Source organism: Natator depressus, chromosome 6 (genome assembly GCF_965152275.1).
Source record: "Natator depressus isolate rNatDep1 chromosome 6, rNatDep2.hap1, whole genome shotgun sequence".
NCBI lineage: Eukaryota > Metazoa > Chordata > Testudines > Cheloniidae > Natator > Natator depressus.
The window spans coordinates 119,342,853-119,368,745 of record NC_134239.1 but is presented as its reverse complement, the minus strand read 5'-3'; the positions used below and the strand labels follow the sequence as shown (position 1 = coordinate 119,368,745).

Sequence of the window (25,893 nt, the reverse complement as noted above, 5' to 3'; positions counted from 1 at the left end):
ATGAAGCTACTTGAGTATAAATAGTGTAGCTGTGATAACATGGGCAGCGGCAGCATGGGTTAGCTGTGCCAAAGACAAACCCACCTGAACCCCTTCGGTAGATACTTAGCATTGCTAAGCATGCGGCTGCTGCTTTTGCTACCACAGCTATGCGAGTATGTGTATGCAAGCTAGGAATCACTCCCTTACCTCGTAGTGTAGACTTAGCCAAAGGAACAAATGACTATATAGATATATATACACACACACACACACACACACACACACTATAACTCTATTGACATCAGTGGAGTTATTCCAGAAACACAAAATTGCAAACAAGATCAAAACCTGGCCTAATAACTCTATATTGCAGTGTCAGTATGGCTTAGTGGGCAGCATTTTTGCCCTTAAACCAGAACATCATATCTGAGTCTCATACCAGCCTCATTACTTATTCCACCATGACTCTTCCATGCAGGGCTATGGGTTATTACTAGGACTAGTCCAAAATTTCCCATCAAAACTTTTTTTGAAGGAAGACTGAGTTTTTGACTCAATGAAAATTTTTCTAAAAAGTGTCTTCTTTCCTTGAAAATTTTAGATTTTTCATTAGAAATCCCAAATATTTTTCAGTTTTTGGTATATCAACAATAAAAAATTTCCATTGAAAAGTTTAAATGAGAACTGGTTTTTTTCCCCCATTTTCATTGATGCTTTCAGCAGAGAAAAAACAACCACCCTTATTTTCTGACCAGTTCTATTTGTTACATTGTTAGGGAACTAATGAGACATTTAAGGAAAGGTCCAATTTAGTCTGGAGACAGTTCAGCTGGAAGTTAAAAACCCCATGAGACTTCTTAAGAAACTTAGCCAACCTTCTCTAGCTATACAACTTATATGTTTTAATTTGAGCAGGGCAAACACTGCAAAACATTTTCTGTAAATACATCTTCACCTTTTAAAGTTCACTTTGCCCGGCTTGGACCCATTTTGTGTTCATGTACCACGAACATTGTAGCAAAATGATTTTACCAACAGGAGTATTCACCAAAAAAATCAAAATTTAAGCAAACATTGTTGACTATTCCTGTAAAATTCATGATGCCAAATATTTATATCCGAAATCTGCTTTTAACAGTGGCCTTCATCCAATCAGGGAACAGAACCATGCCATGTGACGTAATGTCCAATCAAAAACAGCTCTAATTACAAACATTGACTATTCATGATGAACTGCTTGAATATGGTACAGATCAAGTGTTATTTATACGTTAGCTGTGGAATAATTCTGAATAAAGAACAAATTCAGTAAAATTATGATCTGTTCAAAGAAAATTCACAAAGAGAAGAAAAAGGCGCAAAATTAATAGAATAAAATATTTGTTGCAGATTATTTGCCCAGCAATAATTATAATCTCCAAAGAGATGTGAGTCATTGCGGAATAAGCTATTACTCATTACCATTACAGTTCTCACTCTTACTCAGTATTGTAAAGTATATTGGGCTAGAGTACAAATTTTGCTATTTAAAGTCAAATTCTATTCACTTTCTATTCCATTCAAGTTCCATTCCATTCCATATACGGACCATAAATAAGAGAATCCTTTCATATTTCTAAATGCATGGATTCAGTCTGGATCCTTCAGACTTTTATGCACAGGAGTAGCCATGTTGAATTCAGTCTGACTACTCACATGTCAGACCGCATGCAGGATTGGGGCCTAAATATGATGGATTAACTGACCTTCCTTACACAGTGTGTCCAACTAAGAAGAGATGGATTCCCATGGTGCCAATATGTAGGATATCTGCAGAACTAATTAGATTCACTACTACAAGTGTTTTGCAGAGCATAAGCTGCGAGAGTCTGCATCTGCTTGACTCTAAATATGGATTTGGGAAGGGAGATATTATTTGAAGCCCCCTGTTCATTTTTTATACCTAAAAAGTCCTAAAACTGCTGCTTGGGGATGTCATTAGGGGTTTAATGCAAACCCACTGTGCAATACCTTTGATTATATTCCCCTCTCATGTCGTATGTTAATTCATATTCTGCAGACCAGTGAAGTGAGTGCAAGTGTTAACTGCCTAGCTCATGGCATTGTGCACGTACATTCATCTGCAGAAGAAATAGTATGCCCACCCACCAAGAGAAAACACTGCCTGCTAAATAGGGAGTGGACAGCTATATCAACGTCAATTGGGCAAAAACAAATAGTCTGAATTGGTTTACACCAGCTAAGGATAAGTCCCAAAGTCAGCAACTAATTCTTTAATTAACCAATGCAATTTAGCACAAATTCCAGCTGTGGTCATGTGCCCAGTACTATCATGGGCTAGAAATGGATTATATTCTCACCTAGATACGCAGAGCTTTCCAGGACTGCTACTCCTTTCAATGAGAAAAGGAGCTGAATGGCTAAAGCAATGAGAATATATTCCAGCGTGTGCATCATCCTGACATAACCTGTTTTACAACTGAATTTTTTGCTAAGGCATATTAAAGAATTGGCTAATAAAAGAATTACCGGTAGTTACTAGTATTTGGCCTCAGCAACAGCAGGCTGCTCAGATTAAAGCTGCTCACAGATCAGCCACCTTCTCACTGCCTTTTCCTCCCTCAACAGATCATTCTGGATTTCTCTCTTTAAAGAAAAACATTGTATTTTAGAGAAGAAAGAGGCACTTTTTAGTGAGGACACATTGCTGCAAACTCACCGCAGGATGGACATATGTCAAAGGATGTCTGCAGTGATGTAGACATGTCAGTCCTAGGATGTGAGGGAGACAAGGTGGCTGAGGTAATATCTTTTATTGGACCAACTTCTGTTGATGGACTTGGCAAGCTTTTGAGCTCCACACAGCTCTTCTTCAGATCAGGTCAAAGAGCTCTGTGTAGCTTGAAAGCTTATCTCTTTCACCAACAGAAGTTGGTCCAAATTCTTCCCAGAAGGCACAGACGAATGATCTGGGATGGTCAGTATAGTAGGGATTCATAGGGGTTAGGAGAAGGAATCTTCCTCTCCAAACTATGGAGCAGCAGCAGCCGCCGCCAAGTCTCCCTATAGCCCCGAGGCAATGACTCATGGACACGTGTAGTGGTGGATCTGCTGGTCCCGGTCCCACTGATGCCCCAGACTCCTCCTGCATGGCAGAAGGCTGGGAGGACCCACAGAACTGTGATGCATGGGTTCCCCAAATCTTATCCCTCCTGTGTGCAGTGGAACAATGCTGGGTCAGTCTGCACGGCCTCCGAGCCTGTGGGGTGCAGAAGGATTTGTCGTAAGGACCAGATCCTCAAAGGTACTTAGGCTCCTACCTTACACCAATTTCAATGGAAGTTAGCAGCCTAAATACCTTTGAGGATCTGGCTGTAAGTGAATAAACCAGGACAGAGACTAAACCGACAGTCAGGACAGATGGTGTCACTCAGTCTCATGTCCCTGACACCTGGTCATGGAGTGAGCAAGTTCCTGACGGCTCCTTGGACAGGCACGGGGAAGAGAGAGTATGAGATGCTCTAATATAGGTACTTTTGGGGGCACAGGACACAAAGCGCTGAGCTCATCAACATGAGCCCTTCTCTTCCTCAAGCAACGCCATAACTCCAGGGTGCAGAGCTAAAAGGAGACTGAGTATTTTTGGTTTCCCACTGTGGCAATCCAGCCCTTCCCCTGGGCAGGTTAGCCAGCTGGGAAGTCAGCATGCAGCTTTCACACTGGCAGGATTTGGCTGTTGTGAGCTGGATCAGGCCCATAGTAGTGAATGATATTAAAATGAAGCTGCTTAAAAGACCAGGCTACAAAGTAGAGCTGCCTCTGTATGCCAGCTACTTAAACAGTCTTTTCCAAATGTTTACATCTCACTTTTTCCTTAAACAAGGGAAATCTCATTTCGAACAGGGCAGGTTTCCATTCTGCCCGAGCCTGGCTCCCATCTGCAGAGATTCAGAGTTAGATTGTGACTGATACATGGGGAACTCGGGGAGGGATTGTGCTGCATGTCCCAGTGGCATCCAGATAGAACGCACCTACTGTGATGCTGACAGTTCCAGGACAAATGGACGTCCTAGTTTTCCCATGGGTATGCCCCCTATTCTTGACATGATCTTGGAGCCACTACAGTGGCTGCAAAGGGGGAACCCTCGGAGGCGAGGGGGCATACCTGCCTGGTTTATGGCTGCTTTGCATCACCAGAGCAGTGCAAAGCAGCCATAGCAGGACCAACAATCTGGCCCCAGATATTTAGTCTGTGCCTCTTCTACAAAGAGCAAAAGATCTCACGTATGTGGCAGCCAGTAACATGGGGGTTGGGACACGGGTGTTCCTCTAGACAACAAAACCGACCACAAGTGTCGAACACAAGAGAAGTCTGAGGCTGTGAAAATAACTGTAGCCAGAATCCTTGGACTTGGTTCACAGCAGCCCCTGCCCCTTGTTTAGACATTTACCCCACCACAAAGGGGGTGTAAATCATTACTGCCTCAAATAGAAGCCTTTACACTCCCCTGGGTGTAAATGATACACAAGGGGCAGTGCAATGGCTAATCAGCCCCCTTGTCGCCAGATGAACAAACAATGGCTGCATCCTCTCTTCAAATGCCCTTGTTATTCTTAAGTGTAGTCAAGGTGAAATTCAAAGGGGAAGGATACCAGCCCAGTGTGCACACACACTATTTTGCGGCTCCAAATGTAATATCAATTCAGTGCACAATATGTTGTACTCAGTCTGCTGGCCAAGTAGGTTTTCTATCATACGAACATAAGAACAGCCACACTGGGTCAGACCAAATGTCCATCTAGCCCAGTATTCTGCCTTCCAACAGTGGCCAATGTCAGGTGCCCCAGAGGGAATGAACAGAACAGGTAATCATCAAGTGATCTGTCCCCTGTTGCCCATTCCCAGCTTCTGGCAAACAGAGGCTCGGGACACCATCTTTGAAGTCTTAAGTTCAAATCTTACCTTGAGTCACCACTGAAATGGCATTTCATAGCCTCACCCTAGTCCCTTTTTGTCCACAAGGTAGAACCCCCAGAAAAGCTGTCACAATTAGCAGCCTCTGTTCTAGAAAGCCTCAGTCAATACTAACACAACCAGTTTTCTGGGCCAGGATTCAGGCGCACGCAGAGCGGTGCAGACAAATTGGTGTAGGATTTACTGTACCAGCGCTATACCTGATCTAAGACTACGTCTACACTACAGCTTATGTTGACAGAACTTATGTTGCTCATGGGTGTGAATAAACTCCTCCCCAAGCAATATAAGTTACACTGACCTAAGCACGGATGTGGACAGCTCTATGTCGGTGGGAGAGTTTCTCCCGCTGACATAGCTTCTGCCGTGTGTGGAGGTGATTTTATTATGCTGATGGAAGAGCGCTGACTTGTCGTCTAAGAGTGTCTTCACCAGACCCGCTGCAGCACTATACGTGTAGACATGCCCTAAGACAGTGTTTAGGTTTCTGTCTTTCATGAGCACAAAATTCACTTATAAATTAGAGAGGGATGATTCATAACACGAATTAACACCAACAAATGAATTAGATCCCCAGTCATATTTCTAGGGAGGAAGTGACCTGCAGAAAGAGAATGAATGACTTTACTCCAGTCCACATAACCTGTCTTAAATAAATTGCCATGCTGTGAGCAATGAGTTTACTGCATGATTTTTATGACCATTCAATTACCCAGACCCAATTACAGTCACAAGTCAATATTGAATATACATGAGGTGGGATGCTCCTGGCATGCTAGACCACTGACATGTGATTTGCATATAATTTGATAGCATAGCCACATGCACAGCTCAACCTGATAGATCTTAAACAGACAAAGTGACAAGCTATAGAGCACCTCACCTTTGAGGATGATATTTTCAAAGGAGTGTAAGAGAATAGGCACCAAAATTGCATTCCATTTCAATGGGATTCGGAGCCCTAACTCCCTCGCACTTCTTTGAAAACCCCAGCCTAACATTATAACCTCAGCTGTTAACATGCAAAAGCTGTTTAGCAGTAGCTCCTCATGATTGGTTTTTAATTTACTGTAACAAGGGTGACATTACTTTCACTCCAGTATCTTTGTATTAATTCCAGTAGAATCCACTGTAGGCCTTATTTACTTGTGGAGGTATAAAGCCCTCTATGATTTATCAAAACAACCTCAAGTTCAACACCATTTCTCTCTCCTCATTAAAGGCCAGACGCTGCACCTCTGAATTTAAGGGGAGTTTTACCACTAACTTTAATGGGAGCAGGATCGGGCTCTCAGGCTATGACAAATCAGTGTTGTCACTTTCTTTGAAGAGTTTTCAATGGAGAAACGCATTTACTAGCTGTCTACTTTTAGAGTCCAGCTTGTTCATTATTCTGAGTTAGAAATGAATGCAGGAGAGCTCTGCAAAGCATAACTCAAACAACACAAACCTTAGGTTTGAAAGAAGAAACTTTCAAACTCTCAGCCATCATTTTAAATATAACTTCATCTCATTAAGCTAACCTGAATTCTCCATTCTCTGCCATGCAGTCGCACTAGCAATCCAACTCGGTGAACTTAGTAGCAACAGTTCCAGATGGGTACAGGTAGGAATTAAATGTATTGCTTGCAGTGTAAGTTAGACCTAAGTTCTCAAAAATAAATAATGTCAGTAGCCTGTGACTTTTATCCCATTGAGGAAATTTCCTGGGTACAGGGCCTGAAACTTCTCCTGGCAGACGTCATTGCTTCTTTTGGAAAATGTTTTTTGTTATTGGGCATCTAGCATCCCAAAAGTTGGAAGACACACCATATACAGCACTGATGCACTAGACAGCGTATACTTAGACAGGGACCGAGGACAGGGACAAAGGGCCTGAGGGCGCTGCTGTGAGCTATATTACTATGCACATTCATCAAGGGTTGTGATGACCTCATGGTAACCATGAGAACAGAGCTTTAATGGTTTGTGTGGTCACCAAAACACTCATATTGCTATATCCCCAGTTTGCCTGTGTTATCTTTTATATTTGAAGGACATCCCAAAATTGCATCTGGAGGATACATGATTTTAGTCAAATTATGTCTAAAATGTCCCCATGCCTTCAAACTCATGCATGTTTCTTCTTTGTAAAATATTGTTTTAAGAGAAAAAGACAGGAGTGGGGAGACAGAAAAATGAACATTTTTGACTGATAGGATTCCCGTGTATAAATACATTAGAGTCAATTCTGAACTGATGGGATGAGTTATTTTGGACGCACAAGGCATCTCCCTGCTCAAGTCTGAAAATCATACACATTTGTTTCCCCCAGTTCTTCCTCTACAAATCAAAATTGTCCGAGCAATTGTAACCCATGCGCTTTATGTTGCAGCGTTTGACTTTGTTAGTCCAGAGGGAGGGGACAAGAATCTTCTTCGTTGGATACTCAATGTCTGATGAGAACAGGGCAGGGTGTGGCAGTTACTGGATGTACTCTGCAGCTGTTAAGTTTTTGCTGTGGGCAGCCCACCTGGCAGGTCATATCCTAGCCAGCCTCTGAGAGCAGAGTGCAATCAGAGTGCAAGGGGAGGTAAGGTTATAACTACAGGAGTTAAAGACAACCCTGTGGACTCAGTGGCTGATTGACACAGGACCAAGAAATGAGCCTGCTATGGTCCCAATGCCTGTGGACATAGGAAAGTTGGAATTGCACTGACCTTACTAGGGAAGCGTCCACTAAGATACCAGTTGGTGTTTTATGGCATTAAGCTGAGGTGCAGGAAGAAGGGGAGTGTATCATTATACAGAATATTGCATGAGCATTCCCACACCTGTCCCCGTTACACAGTAAACATGTGGGAGGGTAGCATTTTCTCTGGAATTTTAATAAACCTGTGATCTTTGTAAAAATTCTGGGTTAGCCTGCAAGCATAAGGAATGGCCCAAAATAGAGGAAGACCACGTACAAGCCTATGCACAGCTCAGCATAGAGATGGCATCACAAGACACTTTCCCTCACATGTGAGCACCATAACCAGAGGACCCATACGGTATGCATGTGGGGCAGCGGGGCTTATGGCTCACCATTCCCTGGGTAGCATTTTTGTGGATGAGAAATTAAGAAAAGAATTTTGATGCACGTATACAAACGCTAATTAATTGTCCAGTAGCAGTAGTGACACTGGAAAGCTAGGGAAACCGAAGGTAACAATGAAGGTCTTGTTAATTAAGAGCCTTTATTGGACTAATATTTGACAACTGTGACTTATTACTAGGACAAAGCCTGAGCCACAGAGATCACTCACATGGTGGGAAATTTTAGCTCAGTGGGTTTCGCTGGGCTCATTATAGACCAAGTTCCAGGTGTGAACTGTCAAAGTTTTGCAGTCTTTGGATCCAGGGTTTTGGTTTGACTCCATCTCTACTTCTTACCAAATGAATTTTTAACCCCCTGAAAAATGGATGCCTTGGGACTATCATGATAAGCACATTAGAAACAGTCAGTGTCAGACAAACCTAGATGTAACAATAGTATTTAAAATCCCTCCTATGCTCCAGTAAAACATACACTAAATTTAAAACTTCAGAAAATTACTTCCATTGTTTAACTATATATATTTTACAGGGTCAGATTCTGACCTCAGAGAAATGGAATGACAGCCTGGCCCTAATGAAGTCATTAGGCGTTTTACCATGGACTTCAATGGGGCCAGGATTTCAACCCTGGGGCACAGAGAGCACTGCTACAGATCCACTTACATGTTTGTGCATGTTGGCAAAGTAGTGGATTCTCCACATGATGAAGGGGGATTAAAATCTGGCCCATAGTATCCAGCTATTTATGCATTGATTAGCAGAGGGTTCTCCCAGTATCAAAGCATATCCAAAGGCTACCTGCTCAGTGTTTTCTCTCATCACTTCGTTAAGACATCTTTCTATGTCAATATATCATTTCCCCACCTCTGCCTCTGCCCCCACCCCCACAGTCATCTGTATTTAAATTAATACATAAATTTAAATTAATACAGAGGGATGCAACTTCTGGAGAATGGCTGGCATGTCTCAGCTTCAGAAGACTGCTACCATGAACTGCAGAGCCGACAGAGCATCTTTGCTATTTTTATAAGGGTTTTTTCCCCCCCATTCTCGTTGGACCCCCCTGGATCCCATCCTTTTCTCTCAGGTTACAGCCCTTCATCCTTGAGGCCCATATCACAGAGACCACCCTTCTCCCTGAGGGCACGACACCCCTGAGAATCCACCTATGCCAGCTCTCAATAAACCAGAGAGGTCACCCTTCTTGCTCTCCCAACCCTTGGGACAAGAGACCAGGAGTGGGAGTTGACCCTGGGTTTGTAGCCTGGCAATACTGTGCATTATCCCTATCCAAAAGGCCTCCCATCCCTTTCAGAGCAATGGCTTTGAGGGCCTGGGTTATTCTGCAATCTTAGTCACTTGGTGTTATGAGAAGACAGACAGACAGAAAGACATTCCTAGACCTCAAGGATGACAAACAGGAGTTTCAAGGTGAGTTAGGGTTTCCGGCATTCTAGATAACTCAGCATGCACGACATACAGCATACTGACAGGAGACACAAGAGAACAGGCATGCAATTAATGAATGCCAAATCTTGTAACCCCCTACTCCTCTGAGTATTCCTTAATCCCAAGAATGGTCCCTCTGATGTCAATGGGATTATTCGGGAGAACTAGGATTGCTTATGTGATTAAATGTGACAGGATTGGCCCCATACATGGTAATACTAGGTGGTTGACAATAATTAAGGAACCAGTCTTGCCACTGCTCCTCATGCGACATTCTCGTTGACATCAGTGGGATTTCTTCTCACAAGGAAGGCTGCAGGATTAGGAATGACGACCATTGTTTTAAAAAAAAACCCATCTGTAGACAAGAGGCCCACTCCATGCCTTATTTGCTAAAAAACAACAAGCCTGCCTGCCACTTGCAGATTTGTGTACAGGATTTTATTAATAGGAACCTGCCTGATCTGCAGTGGAAATGAAGGAAAACAGGCAGAATTCCTGCCACACCTCGTGCAATCAATGTTAATTTTAAGTAGAGATGGGCATGAACCAGGACCACAGATCCAGCCCCCCTCCTCATCCCTATCAAACTTTCAGAAGCTTAGATATGGACCCTCTACCAGATCTCAAATGTCAGGGCTCAGGCCCATCTTTAATTGTAAGGAAAAATCAACATCAGATTGGTACAGCATCTCATGCAACTAAAAAGGGCCCAACTTTGCTCTCACTGAAGAGAAAGTTAACCCCACCCGCCGGACTTCAATTGACCAGCTCCCAGTGACTTCAGCCCTTGCATGCACAGCTAGCTAAGGTCCCCAGCATAGCCAGAATTACTCCTCCATAGACCATTTTCAAGGAGATGTATTTTGAAATGGTGTCAAGTATCAGGGGGCAGCTGTGTTAGTCTGTATCCACAGAAACAACAAGTCGTCCGGTGGCACCTTAAAGACTAACAGATTTATTTGAGCATAAGCTTTTGTGGGTAAAAAACCCACTTCTTCAGAAAGCTTATGCGCAAATAAATCTGTTAGTCTTTAAGGTGCCACTCCTTGTTGTTTTTGTATTTTAAAAGGCATTCTCATTCTGACAATGAAGGAAGTTGAAATACATTGTTTAAGTTGATTTATTTTCAGACAGGACATAAAATGAGCAGGAGCCAGCAAATGCCAGGCCGTTAAAATCTCACTTTTTTTTTTTTTTTTAAATCTCAGTGGTTTAAATAAGCATGGTGGCCTTGTTAAAACTGGAAAGCAATAAAACATCAAAGTTGTACACATCTTCCTGGGTCTGCCCTCTAACCGTGGGCTCTTAATCCTGTGGTCCCATTGGGATCTATGGGAATTTTGCTTGAGTAAGGACTGAAGGATTGAGCCTATAGCTTGGCATTTTGGGGCTCAGAAAAAATAGAAGTTAGCGGTGAAACCTCATTTTGAGTACAGGAGGTGCTGAAGGACATCTGGAGGGTTACGATTGTCCTTGTTTTTAGTGGCTTTCATCACAGCAGTCAACTTTCTTGGTTTTAGTAAGAATTTGATCATTCAAAAGGAAATGAGAAGATTCTAAAGGAAGTTTACCAAAAAAACAACAACCCTGTGCTCCCGGAGTACAGGTGTTCTATGATTGGTTTCACTCCAGAACATAAATAGGCCTCGGCTATTTGGAGGTTGCCTCATGTCAATGAGAATCCACAAGCAACTCAGATACGCTACACTTCTGCTGTGGAGAGAGTTTTCTGAAGATAGTTTGAAGCTGGGTCTCTTTGGTGAGACTTAAGCTGCAGGTATCCTCTTTCCTCTCCACTCAGGACCATTGCCTGTTCTTTATCCTATCTCCTGGATCTTAGCTCAGCAAGTTGATCTTACTCTCAGCTAAGAAAACCACCACTGCTGTGTATCTTGAAAAGGTTCTGCACACCCACAAAATGTGAAACAGTAATTAGACCTACTCTACACAGAAATATGTGCCTCGCCTGCTTTTCTAAAAGCCAGACTGAGATCTTGGGCCATGCTCAGAGATTGCATCTCCTGCACTCTGGTCCCTTGCCTGATGTTCTTCTGGTTGGCGAGGGCTCGGTTCTGATGAATGACACGTGAACGCCGCAAAAGATATAGAAGTTCAGTTAAGCATCAAAGGGACAAGTTCCAGCCTCAGATGTGCATATGCAGTTTATGCGGAAACCTGGGGGAGCTGCACATGCACACCAGTGGGCAGAATTTGGTCCTGAGAATTTAGCTGCTTATTATCCAAAAACTCACCTGAATCTGTCTTGAAATCAGTTTGCAAATCTCATGAGAAGAGAGTTTTGAACAAGAAAGATTAACAATAATTTATACCTGCCCAGTAGATTAGTGCTTTTCATCCATGGTGCTCAAAGTTACTTACAAACACTAACTAATTCCAGCAACACTCCAACAAGGTGGGTTCTATTGTTGCCATTTTAAAGCTGGGCAAACTGAGGGTCAGAGAATGCAAGTGATTCAGCCAAGATCCTCAATGGAACCAGAGGCAACTATGTGAATACAACCCAGGAACCCTGACTCCCAGTCCAGAGCTCTAACCACTAGACTCTACTGCCTCTGTTTCCAGCACTCCATGGTAATGGTCAGGGTCAGGTCAGAAATACCATCAGAAAAGCCTCTCTCATGGCATTGCATTGTTGATTTCAGTCAGGACCAGAAGCATTAAGAGCAGACAAAGGCAACGTTTGAGAAAGGAAAGAAAGAAGGTTAGATGAGCTTTTCCAAACTTCATGGTCAGGGTTTGGTCTGGTCAAAGGTGTGAACTATGTAAACTAGTTTGCTCACCCCTCATTTGCACACACAGAGCTCTCCCCTGAAAGGTTTGTGCAGGCTTGTCCCATTCTTCTCGATTAAACTAACAGCTTAGGGCTCAGTTGTGCCCAACAGGCACAGCCCTGCCTTGCGAGAGGAGTGGAGAGGCACCACCTCAGGGAGGGACTGTGTGGTCCCTCCTAAAACTCCTGGCACACAGCACCCCCAAGGGAATGGGAAAACCCCACCCACCTACACCTGTGCACCCCCTTCCAGAGCTGCCAGGGGCATAGTGGGAGTGCGCCTGCTGAACTATCCCTTAGGATGGTGCAACGAGCTCCCTCCTCCCCACTTCGCTAGCTCTACTAGCTAGTGACGCACAGAGGTTGGTGTGGCCAGCAAGAAGGGGCTATCATGCCTGGGCCCTGCTGAGGCAAGGGGGCACAAAGTGGGGCAGTCGCTTTGTGTCCTCCCCCACACTGCAAACATGTGCAGGGGGGTGCAGGCACAGTCTGGCCTTTAACCTTGGAAGGTTTGGTCATGTGAACCTTTCCTGTTCCCAAATAAAGCTGCCCACCCCTAAGTGTGGGCTGCTAAACCTGACCAGCCTAGCAAGCCACAAAGTGCTGCTCCACCCCCTCCAGTACAGTGCTGCTGAAGAGTTGTCTGTGCAAGTCTAGCACGGGGCTACTTTGATAACGCAAGCCACGAGGAGGGCAGAGCGTGGCTGCTTATAGGAGCTTATGCCTAGTCACTAGAGCTGGTTGAGATTTTTTTCACTGAAAAGGGGTTTTTGATGATAAAAAATGACTTTTTGAGTGATATGTTCGAAATGTCTCGGTGTTTCGTTAAAATGAAAAGCTGGTTTTGATTAGAATCAAAGTGAAAGTGGTTTGGTTTTTCCCCTCTCTTTCCCCTTTTTTCCCCTCCCCCCTCTTCTCCAATGGGAGAAAAAAGGGAAGAGAAACAGAGGGGGAGAAAGAAAGACCCCACATTTTCACTTTGCTTAAAAGCAAATGGAAAATTTGCACTTAATTTTGTTTCAATAAGAAAATTAAAAATTTCAGCACACATTTTTGAAAGAAAATGAACTTTTTCTTGAAAACGTGCATGGAAGAGGTTTCAGATTTTTTGACTGGCCCCATTATTCAGAATGCCATACAAAGGCAGCTTACAGGAACACCACAGTGAAGAGGAAAGGAAAAGCTCCTAGGCTATCAGGACAGACAGGATGGGAACTCCCAGAGTATTGCACCAGCCTTGGTCCAGGGATGGGGTTGTCAGTGTAACTCTTCAGTGTGCCAGTGAGATGGACTTTGTGAACGGGTGACAGGGCACATATCAAGTTGAAGGGGGAAACAAATTGAGGAGAGGTAATAATAGTGACTGTCGCAGGGCGACGACTCACCGGTGAGGTGCCTCCTGTCGGTCGTCCTGGGAATTAGCCCTTCCGGCCAGGAACGCCCTCTGCAGGCCAGTGTCTCACCTGCCGCTGGCCCCCATGTCCCTCCCAGACCCCGGTGCCTTTCTAGATTAGGGTTCTGCCCCCTGGCAGTATCCCCTCAGTCTGGGTCTCCCCTGCTAGTGGAACCCCCAATCCCTATCCCTGCCTTGCCTCAGTGGCTACTGCCAGTCACTGTCTAGCCCCCACTCCCTGGGGCAGACTGCAGCCTATGAACTACTCATCATCGGCAAGGGGGGTTGGACCAGCTGCCTCTGCCTATCTCTGGGCTGCCCCTCTGCAGGCCCAGTACCTTTTTATAGGCCTTTAACTAGGCCTGAAGCCTGAGTCTTTACTAGGCTGGAGCTCCCCAGCTCCCTTTGCCCTTCCCCAGTACTGCTCCACCCTAACAAGGCCTGCAGCCTGGGGTTTTGCTAGGCTGGAGCTCCCTCTGCCCTTCCCCAGCACTGCTCCACCCTAGGTACCCTCCTCAGCTTCCCAGCAGTCAAGTCCTTCCCTCTCTAGAGCCAGAGAGAGAAGGTCTTTCCTTCTGGCCCACCGCCCTCTTATAAAGGTTACAGCTGTGGCTGCTTTCCCAATCAGCCCATCTTTTCCCCTGCCACAGCCCTCTCCCAGGGCTGTTTTAAGCCCTTCAGGGCTGGAGCGGGGTAACCACCCCACTACAGTGACCATATTGCGGGCTTCTGTCCTCCCACGTCCTGGAACCTAAGAGGTACAGTGACCATATTGTGGGCTTCCGCCCGCCCACGTCCCGGAACCCAATAGGTACAGTGACCATATTTTTCATAAGACCTGGATTATCAAATAGCTAAAACCCTTTTTCTGAATTTGCATCTGATCCCAATAGAAGTCTGTGGTGAACCTGCGTATAATTTTCAAATGGGACCCTAAAATAATACCTTCACAAAGTTTGCTCATATAACAACATTTATGCACACAAATCAGGTCACTGCATCTAGTCACCCAATTTGCAGGTGAAATGTTACAGGCAGGGTTGAAAGTTTGGCCCTTAATCTGTTTGCATGTTAATGGAGTAACAGGGTTTGTTTATTTCAGTCTGCTTAAAATGCAATCTACTCAAACTTCATAAACAAACTTTATTTTGTGCTAACCTTCAAAATGTATCAGCCCAGGTTAGGGACTAAATACATCCTTAATACTGATTTTGGTAAGCTTAGCCTTATAATTTCTGCAAAAAAAGAACACCTGAAATTGGAAGACTGTTCTTCCCTTAAACTACAACTTGACCACATTTGTTCAGTCTTTACAGGACACCCTCTGAAAGAGAAAAAGGGGCTAGATTCTCAGTGGGTCAGAGTCATTGTAGCTCCATAGAACTCTTGGCATCTAAGCCAATACACATCAGCTGACAACCTGGCTCCAAGCATCTGTATCTATAAAGGTTCAGCACAAGACATACAACAGATCCTCAGGGACAGATCCTTAGCTGGTGTAAACTAGCCTAGCTCATTTGGAGCCACACCAGGTTGCACCAGATGAGGATCTAATCCATAACGTCTGTTGAAACAATCCACCTCTGAAAATGTGAAAAGCATTGACAGTAACAATAGGCCGAAATTACTATTTTATGACAAGGTGGCTAATTAGAATGGTTTCAAAGCTGCTAACAAGATTACACTTTAAATGCACACATGAATATTATTACCATTGAACACTGCTATCAGTACTGAAAACAGAGAACACAGCCATGGAGAAATGCTTAGTCTAGCTTTTCAGAACCATTTTAAAGCCAGCTCCTACTTTAATTGAAAAAGTAAGATAATACTCAGAAAACAGGTGCCAGTACAAGCCCTGTTCATAACATTGTTCCAATGAAGCTAAGTAAGATGGACTTCAAAGACACCTGCATTCCTTATTCACCCTTGGCCTTCAGGTGCTACAGAGATGAACGCTATAGTTAGTATTTAGTGGCATTTCTCTAAAGACTTCACAGGTTCTTTACTTGCAATCTTTCACATTTGTTTTTTTAATTGAGACTTGTAGGTCAACAGACAAGCAGACAGAAACTTATCACTCATGGATATCTAAGAAGTGGATTGTGGAAGGGGAAATGAAAGCAGAGGTGACTGCCTGACTAGAGTATTGCAAATAACTAGCTGTGCAATGCAAGGCGTTTGGGGGTCTTTTCTAATATAACTGGTACATGCCATAAGTATTGATTACAGGGTATCCTAGAGCAGTGGTTCTCAACCAGGAGTACGTGTACCCCTGGGGATACGCAGAGATCTTTCAGGGGGCACATCAACTCATCTAGATATTTGCCTAGTTTTACAACAGGCTACATAAAAAGCATTAGCGAAATCAGGACAAACTAAAATTTCATACAGACAATGACTTGTTTATGAGGTCTATATACTCTACAATGAAAAGTAAGTACAATATTTATATTCCAATTGATTTATTTTATAATTACATGGTAAAAATGAGAAAGTAAGCAATTTTTCCGTAATAAGTGTGCTGTGGCATTTTCGGATTTGTATGTCTGATTTTGTGAGCAAGTAGTTTTTAAGTGAGGTGAAACCTGGGGGTACGCAAGACAAATCAGACTCCTGAAAGGGGTACAGTAGTCTGGAGAGGTTGAGAGCCACTGTCCTAGAGCATCATGCCACATCTTCATAGAAGGTCAGGATGCCTGGTCTAGCAGCCCATATATCTGAAGCGGTAGATGCTGCCATCTTATGTTCTTAAGCCACTCTCAGAAACACAGCTTCCAACAGTCACACGTCTGGAATGACTTCAGAGCACTGCACAACGTGACTGCCTGGTGTTGTGACATCATTTCTGAAGTACTACCTTCTGCAGTCAGCTCTTCTGACTGTTCGTGTCTGGAGGCCCGCAGTGGCTGGCATACACAGTGGTATATCTACCTCTGCATCATCATACATACTGGATAGCTCAACCCCAGTCTATTTCAGACACATCACCTTCTAACTGTGAAAGATGCAAACAAAACAACAGTCTGCTGTAATTCACCTTACTCTCAATGATAATATTTTAAATGGGACATATGTCTAGCAGGGGAGAATGACTTTGGTTCTCCCTTAGGATTGTAACATCATCTGTGATTGATACAATCATGTCATACTTCCAGTATAGAGGGATAAAATTACACTGCAATATATTTGAATATTACATACCAACATTGAATGTATTTCCATTACCACAAAAAATATTTACTAAAAAGCATGTTAAGATGAGCAAAACCAAAGCAACAACTACTTTATCTGCTGCTTTTCAGAATAAACACCACCTAGCTTTTCACTACCCTACCCCAAAATAGTATTGATATATTACATTGCCTAGTCCTTAATTTTAGTTAATTACACACCTGGTTTTCTAGTAAATTAAAAGTTGTGCTAACTACCACTCAAGTTTTCCATAACTTCAATCTAAATTCATTGTATTATTTTATCTTTGTCTGTTATGTACATAGACAGCCCTATGAAAGGAAAAAAGTTACCTGACATGAAGCAATAATTAATGAAGATGGAAAATTTGAACAACTTCATTTTTCAGAAAATAGACATTTGGGGGTGAGGTGTGTGTGTGGGTGTCAACACAGTCTATTGTTGACCATATAAACCCCCCAATGTTTGTTCTTCTTGTGTCTATTTTTGAGGGGGTTACAGTTCTGCAGCCATGTGAATTTGGGTTTGATCAGTAGAATGTTACAGACATAGGCAATATCCTATGGCTATTTTAGTATCTTCCTTCTTTTCATCACAAAAGTCCCCACTTCCTATTCCCCATGCATAAAAAGCTACATCAAGGGAAAGGAAAAGATAAGTAAAGGATAGTAATCATTTATTCCAACTAGGTTCTTTCTCACCAACATAGGTCATATTGTGTCATTCAATTTTAAGTCAATACTATTAATTATTTGTTAAGCAAAGATAGCATACCCTGTGCCCCTCTATTTTGTAATTTATGTATATATTTTTTTGTTTTTGGTAAAGATGGACAAAAAAATCCAATCTGGCTTTAAGTCAAGATGAGCTTGACAACTTGACTCAGCAATTTTCTCTTTTCCACAAGAATAGGTAGCATTTTAATATCTAGCCTTGTTTTAAAGTAACTCATAGAATTTAGTATACAGAATTCATGTTGTTATAATAAATCTTGGTGGTGAAAATGGTTCTTTATTAACACAATGGAAGCTGTGATCTGCCGGGGGCTTATATTAGCAGGTGCCTCTGTTTACTTTGTAGCTGCCTGACTTTAGGATAAATCCCTCAGAATGTGGTGATGATTATGTGCGGAACCAAGGTTTAAAATATATCAGAAACAGCAATTGGATGGATCCAATTAACCTCCCTGCTCCCCAAACACATTCAGAAGGCTTTCCAGATCACATTACAATTACCAGGGTTTATATTCTTTTGAGGAGGAGAAATTGCATCTGAAAAGAAGCACGGGCCCTTTAAGCAGATGCTGCTACAGTGTAATTCACTCTTAGGGATCCACCAGAGATCATTAATAATATACACAATATGTTCAAAGTAAAATAAAAATGTACCTTGCTGTCATAAAGGTTATTATAGAATTAATAAAACAAAGCTTGCCACACACATACATAAGATGACAAGACTGGATCCATCTTTCCATCTATTTTTCTGTAATCTGCTCCCCAAGCAGTGTCACATAGACAGTCTTTTAACAAAACAAAGGATAGATGCTCGCTATTAAGTGTGAAGCTGAATAAAAATGGCTGAAAAGCTGTCAGGCGAGCTGGAAGGTAGCCAGCCACACCCAATGCTAACATGGACCGTCTCAAAAATAAATTTGTTATAACAGAACGTAGCCTCTATTGTTCTTGTCAGTTACACAACAGATGACCAGAACAGCGCAATATTTTACAGCAGGTGGTTTAGGGGTGTGCTAGAAAAAATAATCATGGAATAAATTTAAAGGCTATCATACAGCAAACTGACAAATGTGTGGCAATGCAACAGTATTCTGAGTATTATTACAGTTATTGCTGGGGCTACATTTTCTTTGTGTTGACAGTGGACACAGATCTCAAAATGGGTGTGTCCCATCCCAAAGGATGCACTGAAGCTCCAAAACAGGACTGTCAGTAAACCTCAGGAGCCTAAACAGACACAAATTCACAATTACTGCCCTCTTCTAAAAGCCCACGGCATACAAAATCATGCTGGGCACAGACTGGCAATGATCCTCAAAGATGAGGAAAGAAGCTACATAATCAGGGAAGAGTGGCATTGATAGGAGCTGCAGCGTGAGAGGAAAACGTCCTGCGTTATATGTTTTTAAGATGTAAAAGCTGGGGACTGGAGAAATAAAAGAAACTCAAAGCGTATAATTAGAGTTGTTTTTTAAAATTACTTCAAAGAAAATCTTCTGGGGAAATAAAAAGCATGCAAAGACCCACAGGTGAACAATGCAAAATGGATGGATGCTGCCTTTGCCTTCTCTCCCATGCAGTCTTTCTAGGCATGCAACACTAGAATAGATATAATACCCTGACATTTCCAGTTGCTCCACAGACAGTCCATCTTGGTAGAATCGGCACTGGCTTGCATCTTGAAGAATTAGGAATTGCGGCTCCTTTCCTGGGTTCTCACTGAGGCATTCCAAAGCATGAATAGGTTAGTGGGTATCACGGCTGCTTCCTTGCACTGGCTACAGACCGATGCTGTAAGCAGAACAGGGAGAGGGGGGAGGGCATATTGTACGCGCTGCGGTCTTCACTGCAGCAAATCAGCACTGTGATGTGGTTGCCCTAGGGAGCAGGCTCCTTTGAAAAAGAGATGCAGTTGCCTATCAAATCAAAAGCATTCGCTTGGAGGCTGAGCTCTGTTAAGCTATCGAAATGGTTAACTGAACCTGACAGCACAGAAACAAAAACAAATTGGGTGGGGTGGAGTGGGGTGGGGCTCAGCTTCCTATGTATTTACTCCTTCTGTGACTATTAATGTTCCAGAAATTTCTGGAGAACATTAAGAAATCCACTGTTTTCTTCAGATGGATGGAGGGCCAAATCCCCCCTCATTTACACCCGTCCATCTGCAGGAGTCCTGCTCCTGGTCACATCTGTGCAGGGCCAGAGAGGGCATGGCTACAGCTCAGGGCAGAAGCCAGCTCCAGAAATGCAGCCCAGTCTCTCTTTATTTTTTTTTAAAATGGGCTGCGAACTGAGATTTGACCAAATAGTCCAGAGACGCAAGGAAACGACAGAGTAAATAAACCACCAAAATGTTCGCCGCTTTCCAAGTCTGGGTACAGGACAGAGCACAAATGAGCAGAGACTGGATTCCAGTCACCATGCCCAAGCCCCCCGGTCTGTGCATCACACAAAAAAGCAAGCGCAGATAGGGGAGTGTGTATGATAATGGGACTTTGGAGAGACGGGGTTAGGAGCCAGCAACGACCTGGGGCTATGTTCCTAGGGAGATACATTAGACAGTTCTTAAACAAATGCTGTATTAAAGCTGGCCCCACATGATGTACATGTGGTACGAGCATCTTTAAATGTAAAGAGGGCCTGCTCTCTGCATAAGGCATGGAAGCCATGAATTCTTGAATTCTAATCCCAGCTTGGACACTGATTTCCCCTTAGCCAAGTCACTTACCTTCCTTGCCTCAGTTTCCCCAGCAGTAAAATGAAGGATAGTACTTCCCCATTTCCCTTGCAGAGACATGGCAAGGGTTAATTAATCTAGCATCCTAGAGATGAATAGCACTGGCAATAAGCAGACTTAGCATTTACACAGTGTTTGGCCTTTTCAAAGCACAGTCCATATATTAATCAATCCTCAAAACATCCCCTAATAAGTGTTGTTATCCCCATTTCACTGATGGGAAAACCGAGACATGGAAACCCATCATACAAGTCACTGTCAGCACTGGGATTAGACTTCAGGTGTACCCAGCTCCCAGACTGGTATTTAATCTTCTAGACCAGTGGTCCCCAAACTGTGGGGTGCGCCTTCCTAGGAGGGCACGGAGGAACATTTAGAAGGCCGCGGTGGGGCCTGGGCCAGGCCACATAGTGGATGGGGAGGGAATGCCACCCAGCCCTGCTCTGTTCAGCTCTGCTCTGGCCCCAGCCCCAGCTCAGGCTCTGTTTCTGGCCCCCGCCCCGGTCCCGGCCTCGGTCCCCAGCCCCAACAATAGCCCCACTCCCACTGTGGCACCTGGTTCCAACCAAGTCCCCGGCTGTGGCTCCCAGGGTGGGGGATAGGGTTGCCAACTTTCTAGTCGCACAAAACCAAACACCCTAGCCCTGCCCCTTCCCCGAGGCTCCACCCCCACTCACTACATCCCCCCTTCCTCGGTGGCTTGCTCTCCCCCACCCTCACTCACTTTCACTGGGCTGGGACAGGGAGTTGGGGTGCGGGAGAGGGTGAGGGCTCCGGCTGGGGATGCGGGCTCTGGGGTGGGACTGGGGATGAGGGGTTTGGGATGCAGGAGGGTGCTCTGGGTTGGGGGGGGGCTCAGGGCTGGGACAGGGAGTTGGGGTGTGGGCTTACCTCAGGCAGCTCCCAGTCGATGGTGCTGCGGCGCTAAGGCAGGCTAGTCCCTACCTGTCCTGGCTGGCACCACACTGCACCCCGGAAGCAGCCAGCTGGTCCGGGTCCTAGGCGGAGGCGCAGCAGGTGGCTCTGTGCACTGTCGTCGCCTGCAGGCACCGCCCTCCCCTGCTCCCATTGGTCAGGAGCTGGCCAATGGGAGTGCGGAGCCGGTGTTCGGGGTGGGGGCAGCACGTGGAGCCCCACAGCCCCCCTGCCTAGGACCCGGATCAGCTGGCTGTTTCCAGGGTGCAGCACAGTGCCAGCCAGGACAGGTAGGGACTAGCCTGCCTTAGCACCACAGCACCATAGACCAGACTTTTAACGGCCCGGTTGGCAGTACTGACCGGAGCCACCAGGGTCCCTTTTCGACCGGGTGTTCTGATTGAACTGGACACCTGGTCACCCTATGGTGGGAAGTGGGCAGCAGTAAGGGGGGGCATGAGGTAAAAAGTTTGGGGACCACTTTTCTAGACCATGCCATCACATTAAATATTGTTATTGATATATTCTAATTGTACATTAAACTCAGTCTCAGTGTAACAGCCACATAAATATCAAGGGCTAAATTCTCCAGTTTTCATCCTGGATACATTTAATTCCCACTGAACCCAATGTATTGTAAAAAATCCTGGTGTTGCAGATACAGCTATGTACATTGCGCACCCACCCATAGGGAGCTGGGACTGGACTGCTTCAGAGAAACAGGCCTCTAGCGCTTAAGCTAACAGAGGTCCCCTAGAGCTGGCAGTAGCAGGTCACTTATCTTCCTCTTGGACAACTTCTCCCACAGTCAAAGCCAATATCTGGGGAGAATCTTAATATGTAACACGTTGATCTTTACACAGTAAAATCTGCTAGTGCTACTATAGCCAAAGGCCTGATGACCTCATTGTTTAGGTTTTAAAATCATTTTCAAAGGCCAGAAAGGCAGACCTGATCCCTCTCATGCAGGAGTCATTGTAGAAATGAGAGGGATGAACTAATGGAGAAGATGATCAAAGGCAAGGGGGAAGTGAGGCTAAGGAATACATAAAATAAGGGTTGCATTTCCCTCATGTTAGCCCCTGATTTACAGGATTCTATGGCATGGTTAATAGAGGTGAGTGAGCCATTACTGTAGGGATCACTACCTGACTAATTTCTGTCTATCCCTCTAATCCCAAATCTTGGCTCCCCACAAGTAGTCAGTATGTTAGTTTAACGTCTCCAGCTGCAGGATGATACCCTGGGCTGCACAGTGCCCTGTACCACCGTGCTGTGGCATGGTTCTATCCTGATTCAGAGGGGAACGTGTCAGCAATTGGATCATCAGTACCACTTCCTGGGATCGCCCTAGAGGTCTGCTCGTTTAAACAGTGACCCAGCCCAACCTACATTGCTTACGAGATCTCGTGAGATCAGAGCTTGAGATGGTAATGCTTCAAGCCATTTAGGTACATGGACCCAGACTCATAGCATCATAGAAACGTAGGGCCAGCAGTGACCTTGAAAAGTCAGCAGTGACCTTGAGAGGTCATCTAGTCCAGCCCCCAGCCGTGAGGTGTGACCAAGTAAACCTGGATCATCCCTTCCAGGTGTTTGTCCATCATGGGGATTCCATAACCTCCCTTGGGAGCCTATTGCAGAGTTTTAACTATCCTTATAGTTAGAAAGTTTTTTCTAACATCTCACCTAAATCACCCCAGAATGATATTAGCCCTTTTCGCATCTGCATCACATTGTTAACTTATATTCAGTTTGTGATGCACTACAACTCCCACATCTTTTTCAGCAGTACTACGGCCTAGCCAGTTATTTCCCATTTGGTAGATGTGCATTTGATTTTTTCCTTTCTAAGTGAAGCACTTGTCTTTATTGAATTTACGTGACAGACCACAACAGCTCTGAAGCACCTGTTACAATCTAGCACATCAAATCTCATGTACTCATGCCATTCATTGAAAGGAGGTGGGCGTGTGACAAGCTATATTTAAACAACATTTAAGGTCTTACACTAGGGGTTCTCAGGGGGTCGCAAGGTTATTACATGGGGGGTTGCGAATTGTCAGCCTCCACCCCCAAACTCCACTTTGACTCCAGCATTTATAATAGTGTTAAATATATAAAAAAAGTGTTTTTAATTCATCAGGTGGGGTCGCACTCATAGGTTTGCTGTGTGAAAGGGGTCACCAATACAAAAGTTTGAGAACCGCTGTCTTACACCCTTAATGCACAGGAATTCAAAGATCAGGCTAAAACTGTCTTCAGCTCAACCCGGGGTGCAATGCTTTTGAAAGAGTTTCCAAATGGTTAGATGTTTTCAAATTTAACTCGAGGTCTCTCAATCTCAAGGCATACTGTGTCACATTAAGGACAAAGCCATATCTTGATGTTATGACATTTATCACTTTGATTGTCTTCCTTAATATTGCTATGCAAACATTTTGTCTCATTAAACTGTTTTCAGAATTAGCACCAGAAAGGGCTGTGATGCATTGTCAGAAGTTATGTAAAAATATCCCAACACTAAAGAGATTTGTGAAATGTTTGAAGGATATTATAGACAAAGGGCATCCAATAGACATACAATTTAGTTATGGGTCTGCCAGTATTTCCATGAAAACCCCCTGGACTGCATTCTGGCCCTACTCCGGCTGCTACATGCTGTTCTGGGGAAATGCTGGCATAGGGGCCATGCTGGGTACAGGGCTAGGGGCGTATTCATTGTATTAATCAGCACTACAGATTTTCTGGGCTGCAGAGCAAGTCGTAGGCAGCCCAGCAAAAAGGCCATAAGTTATTGCAGCCCCTGGGGCCACTCCAACTTACACCAGACTCTATTTCAGCCTCCACAATGGTCCAGAGCCTGGGCTGCACAAAGTCACCTTTGCCCTGGCTCTCTCTGAGCTGTGTATCTTAGGAGATGCCATTTTTCAGGGTTTTAGCCCATAAACCCATTAAAAAGGTGCTTTGGGCTTACTGGTCAAATTCATATCTGTAGCTGTATGTCTATGGCTAAAGAAACCATAGGTCTCAGTTTTCAAGAGATGCCTCAGTCTCCCAGGAACTTCCTTCGGGAGGCCTGGAATGTCTGGGATTTTCATATCACCAGTCAAAGTGTTTGGGTTGTTTGCAGTGACAAGAGTTTTGTTTGAGACAAGCTGCCTTGCTGGTATAAGATGATTTACACACCTCTGTTTCACTCCCTACATAGCAAGTATGGTTCACGTACCATTGTTTAAGGCCAAAGCTTGCCATAGCATCAGGCAACAGCCTCGCAATAGAAGTCCAGTCAATTGATGGTCCAGGCTAGTCAGGGTAAACTACTTTGCTTTAGCCCCTCGGGTGGGATGGGTACTGGAGAGCAAGGGGGGGTGGGTAACAGGTGGTCCTTCTAGCCCTCCTTTCTGAGGGGTCTTGGGAGGAGTGGGGGGGAAACTGACAGGGCTCAGCCTCTCTTTGATCCGCTCTGCTGCTCCAGCTGGAGATTGCCCAAACCAGGCTGAGCAGACCGGAGAATGGAATCAGACTGCAGAGCACCTGAGGATTTCATTGCTCCAAGAACGTCCCAGTTGTTGATTCTGAAAATATGTTCACCTTAGTATGCAGGCGCCATTAATTCCCAATTGCCCAAGTGCTATATAAATTGTGGTTTGTGACCAAAATATTTTTTTAAAACCACCTTAATACAGGGCCACAAACATCTCCCAGTAATACCGAATACAATTTAAGCAAAACAAAACCAAACAAAAAATACCCCTATGCTTAAAAATGACCTTTTAGGGGTAAGGTGGATCATGGTTCATAGATCACTACTGCTGAGCAAGCAGCTATGGCCCCAGTCCTCACTAAACTCAATGGGGCTCCATGTGGGCACCAGCATCCACCTATGTGGAGCCCACTGAAGGATCGGGGTGTTTATTTGAATCCCTGTCATTTACAGAAGAGATCCAGTACTTTGTCTGTATTTGGGGAAATCTCTGAGGTCTGGTGACCTACCTATTAATATTCAGCGCCAGTTTTCTACTCAAACCATTGGCTTTTGCTACATGGCATGAGGCACATCAGCACTTAATTCACCCCCATACGCTAAAGAAACCATCATTCCATTTTTTTCTTGTCAACTTAACAAAGATCCACTTCATTGAGCATCCTATCCCCACTGTACTTCTAAACTCCAAACTTAGCTAAGATTTTAGCCCATGGACTAGAACAGGTCCTCTGGGTCTAATACATAAGACCAGTCAGGATTTACTCCTGCCTTTTCAATTACAGACAATTTTCCTTGGCTCTTTAATGCACTGTCTGCCTCACAGGGATAATAAAAATAAGGAAATTATTCCTGCCACTGACTAGAAAAATCATTTGATTCCCTCCAATGAGGCTAACTATTGCAAATGCTTGGAAACCTTCTAATCAGGTGTTTCTTTTCTCAGATGGATGCAGTTGTTACATTATCATTTCTCCTTCAAGGCTTGATCCTATAGGGTGATAAGTTCCTGCCACTCCCATGGACACATCGATTTGCCTAATAGGACTGGGACCTTTTCTGAAGAGGCCTGCATGAAAGCTGTTCCATGTTCCCCACATTCTCACCATGCTATTGCACTTAAGCCTCTTGCTGTTAAATTTATATAATTT

The 25,893-nt window shown here is 44.2% G+C and overlaps 1 protein-coding gene across 2 annotated transcripts in view; it reads right to left on the bottom strand.

Moving 5' to 3' along the window:
• Positions 1-25,893, bottom strand: part of RTN1 (reticulon 1) — a 198,197-nt gene that overhangs the window by 6,135 nt on the left and 166,169 nt on the right. Inside the window, exon 1 of one of the 2 annotated variants that reach the window (XM_074956421.1) lies at positions 19,221-19,503. The exons of the other annotated variant lie outside the window; for it this stretch is intronic. Within the exon in view, the coding sequence (XP_074812522.1) occupies positions 19,221-19,281 (61 nt within the window). The 5' untranslated portion in view covers positions 19,282-19,503. Of the gene's footprint in view, positions 1-19,220; positions 19,504-25,893 lie in introns of those variants that run through there. 2 annotated transcript variants of the gene reach the window in all.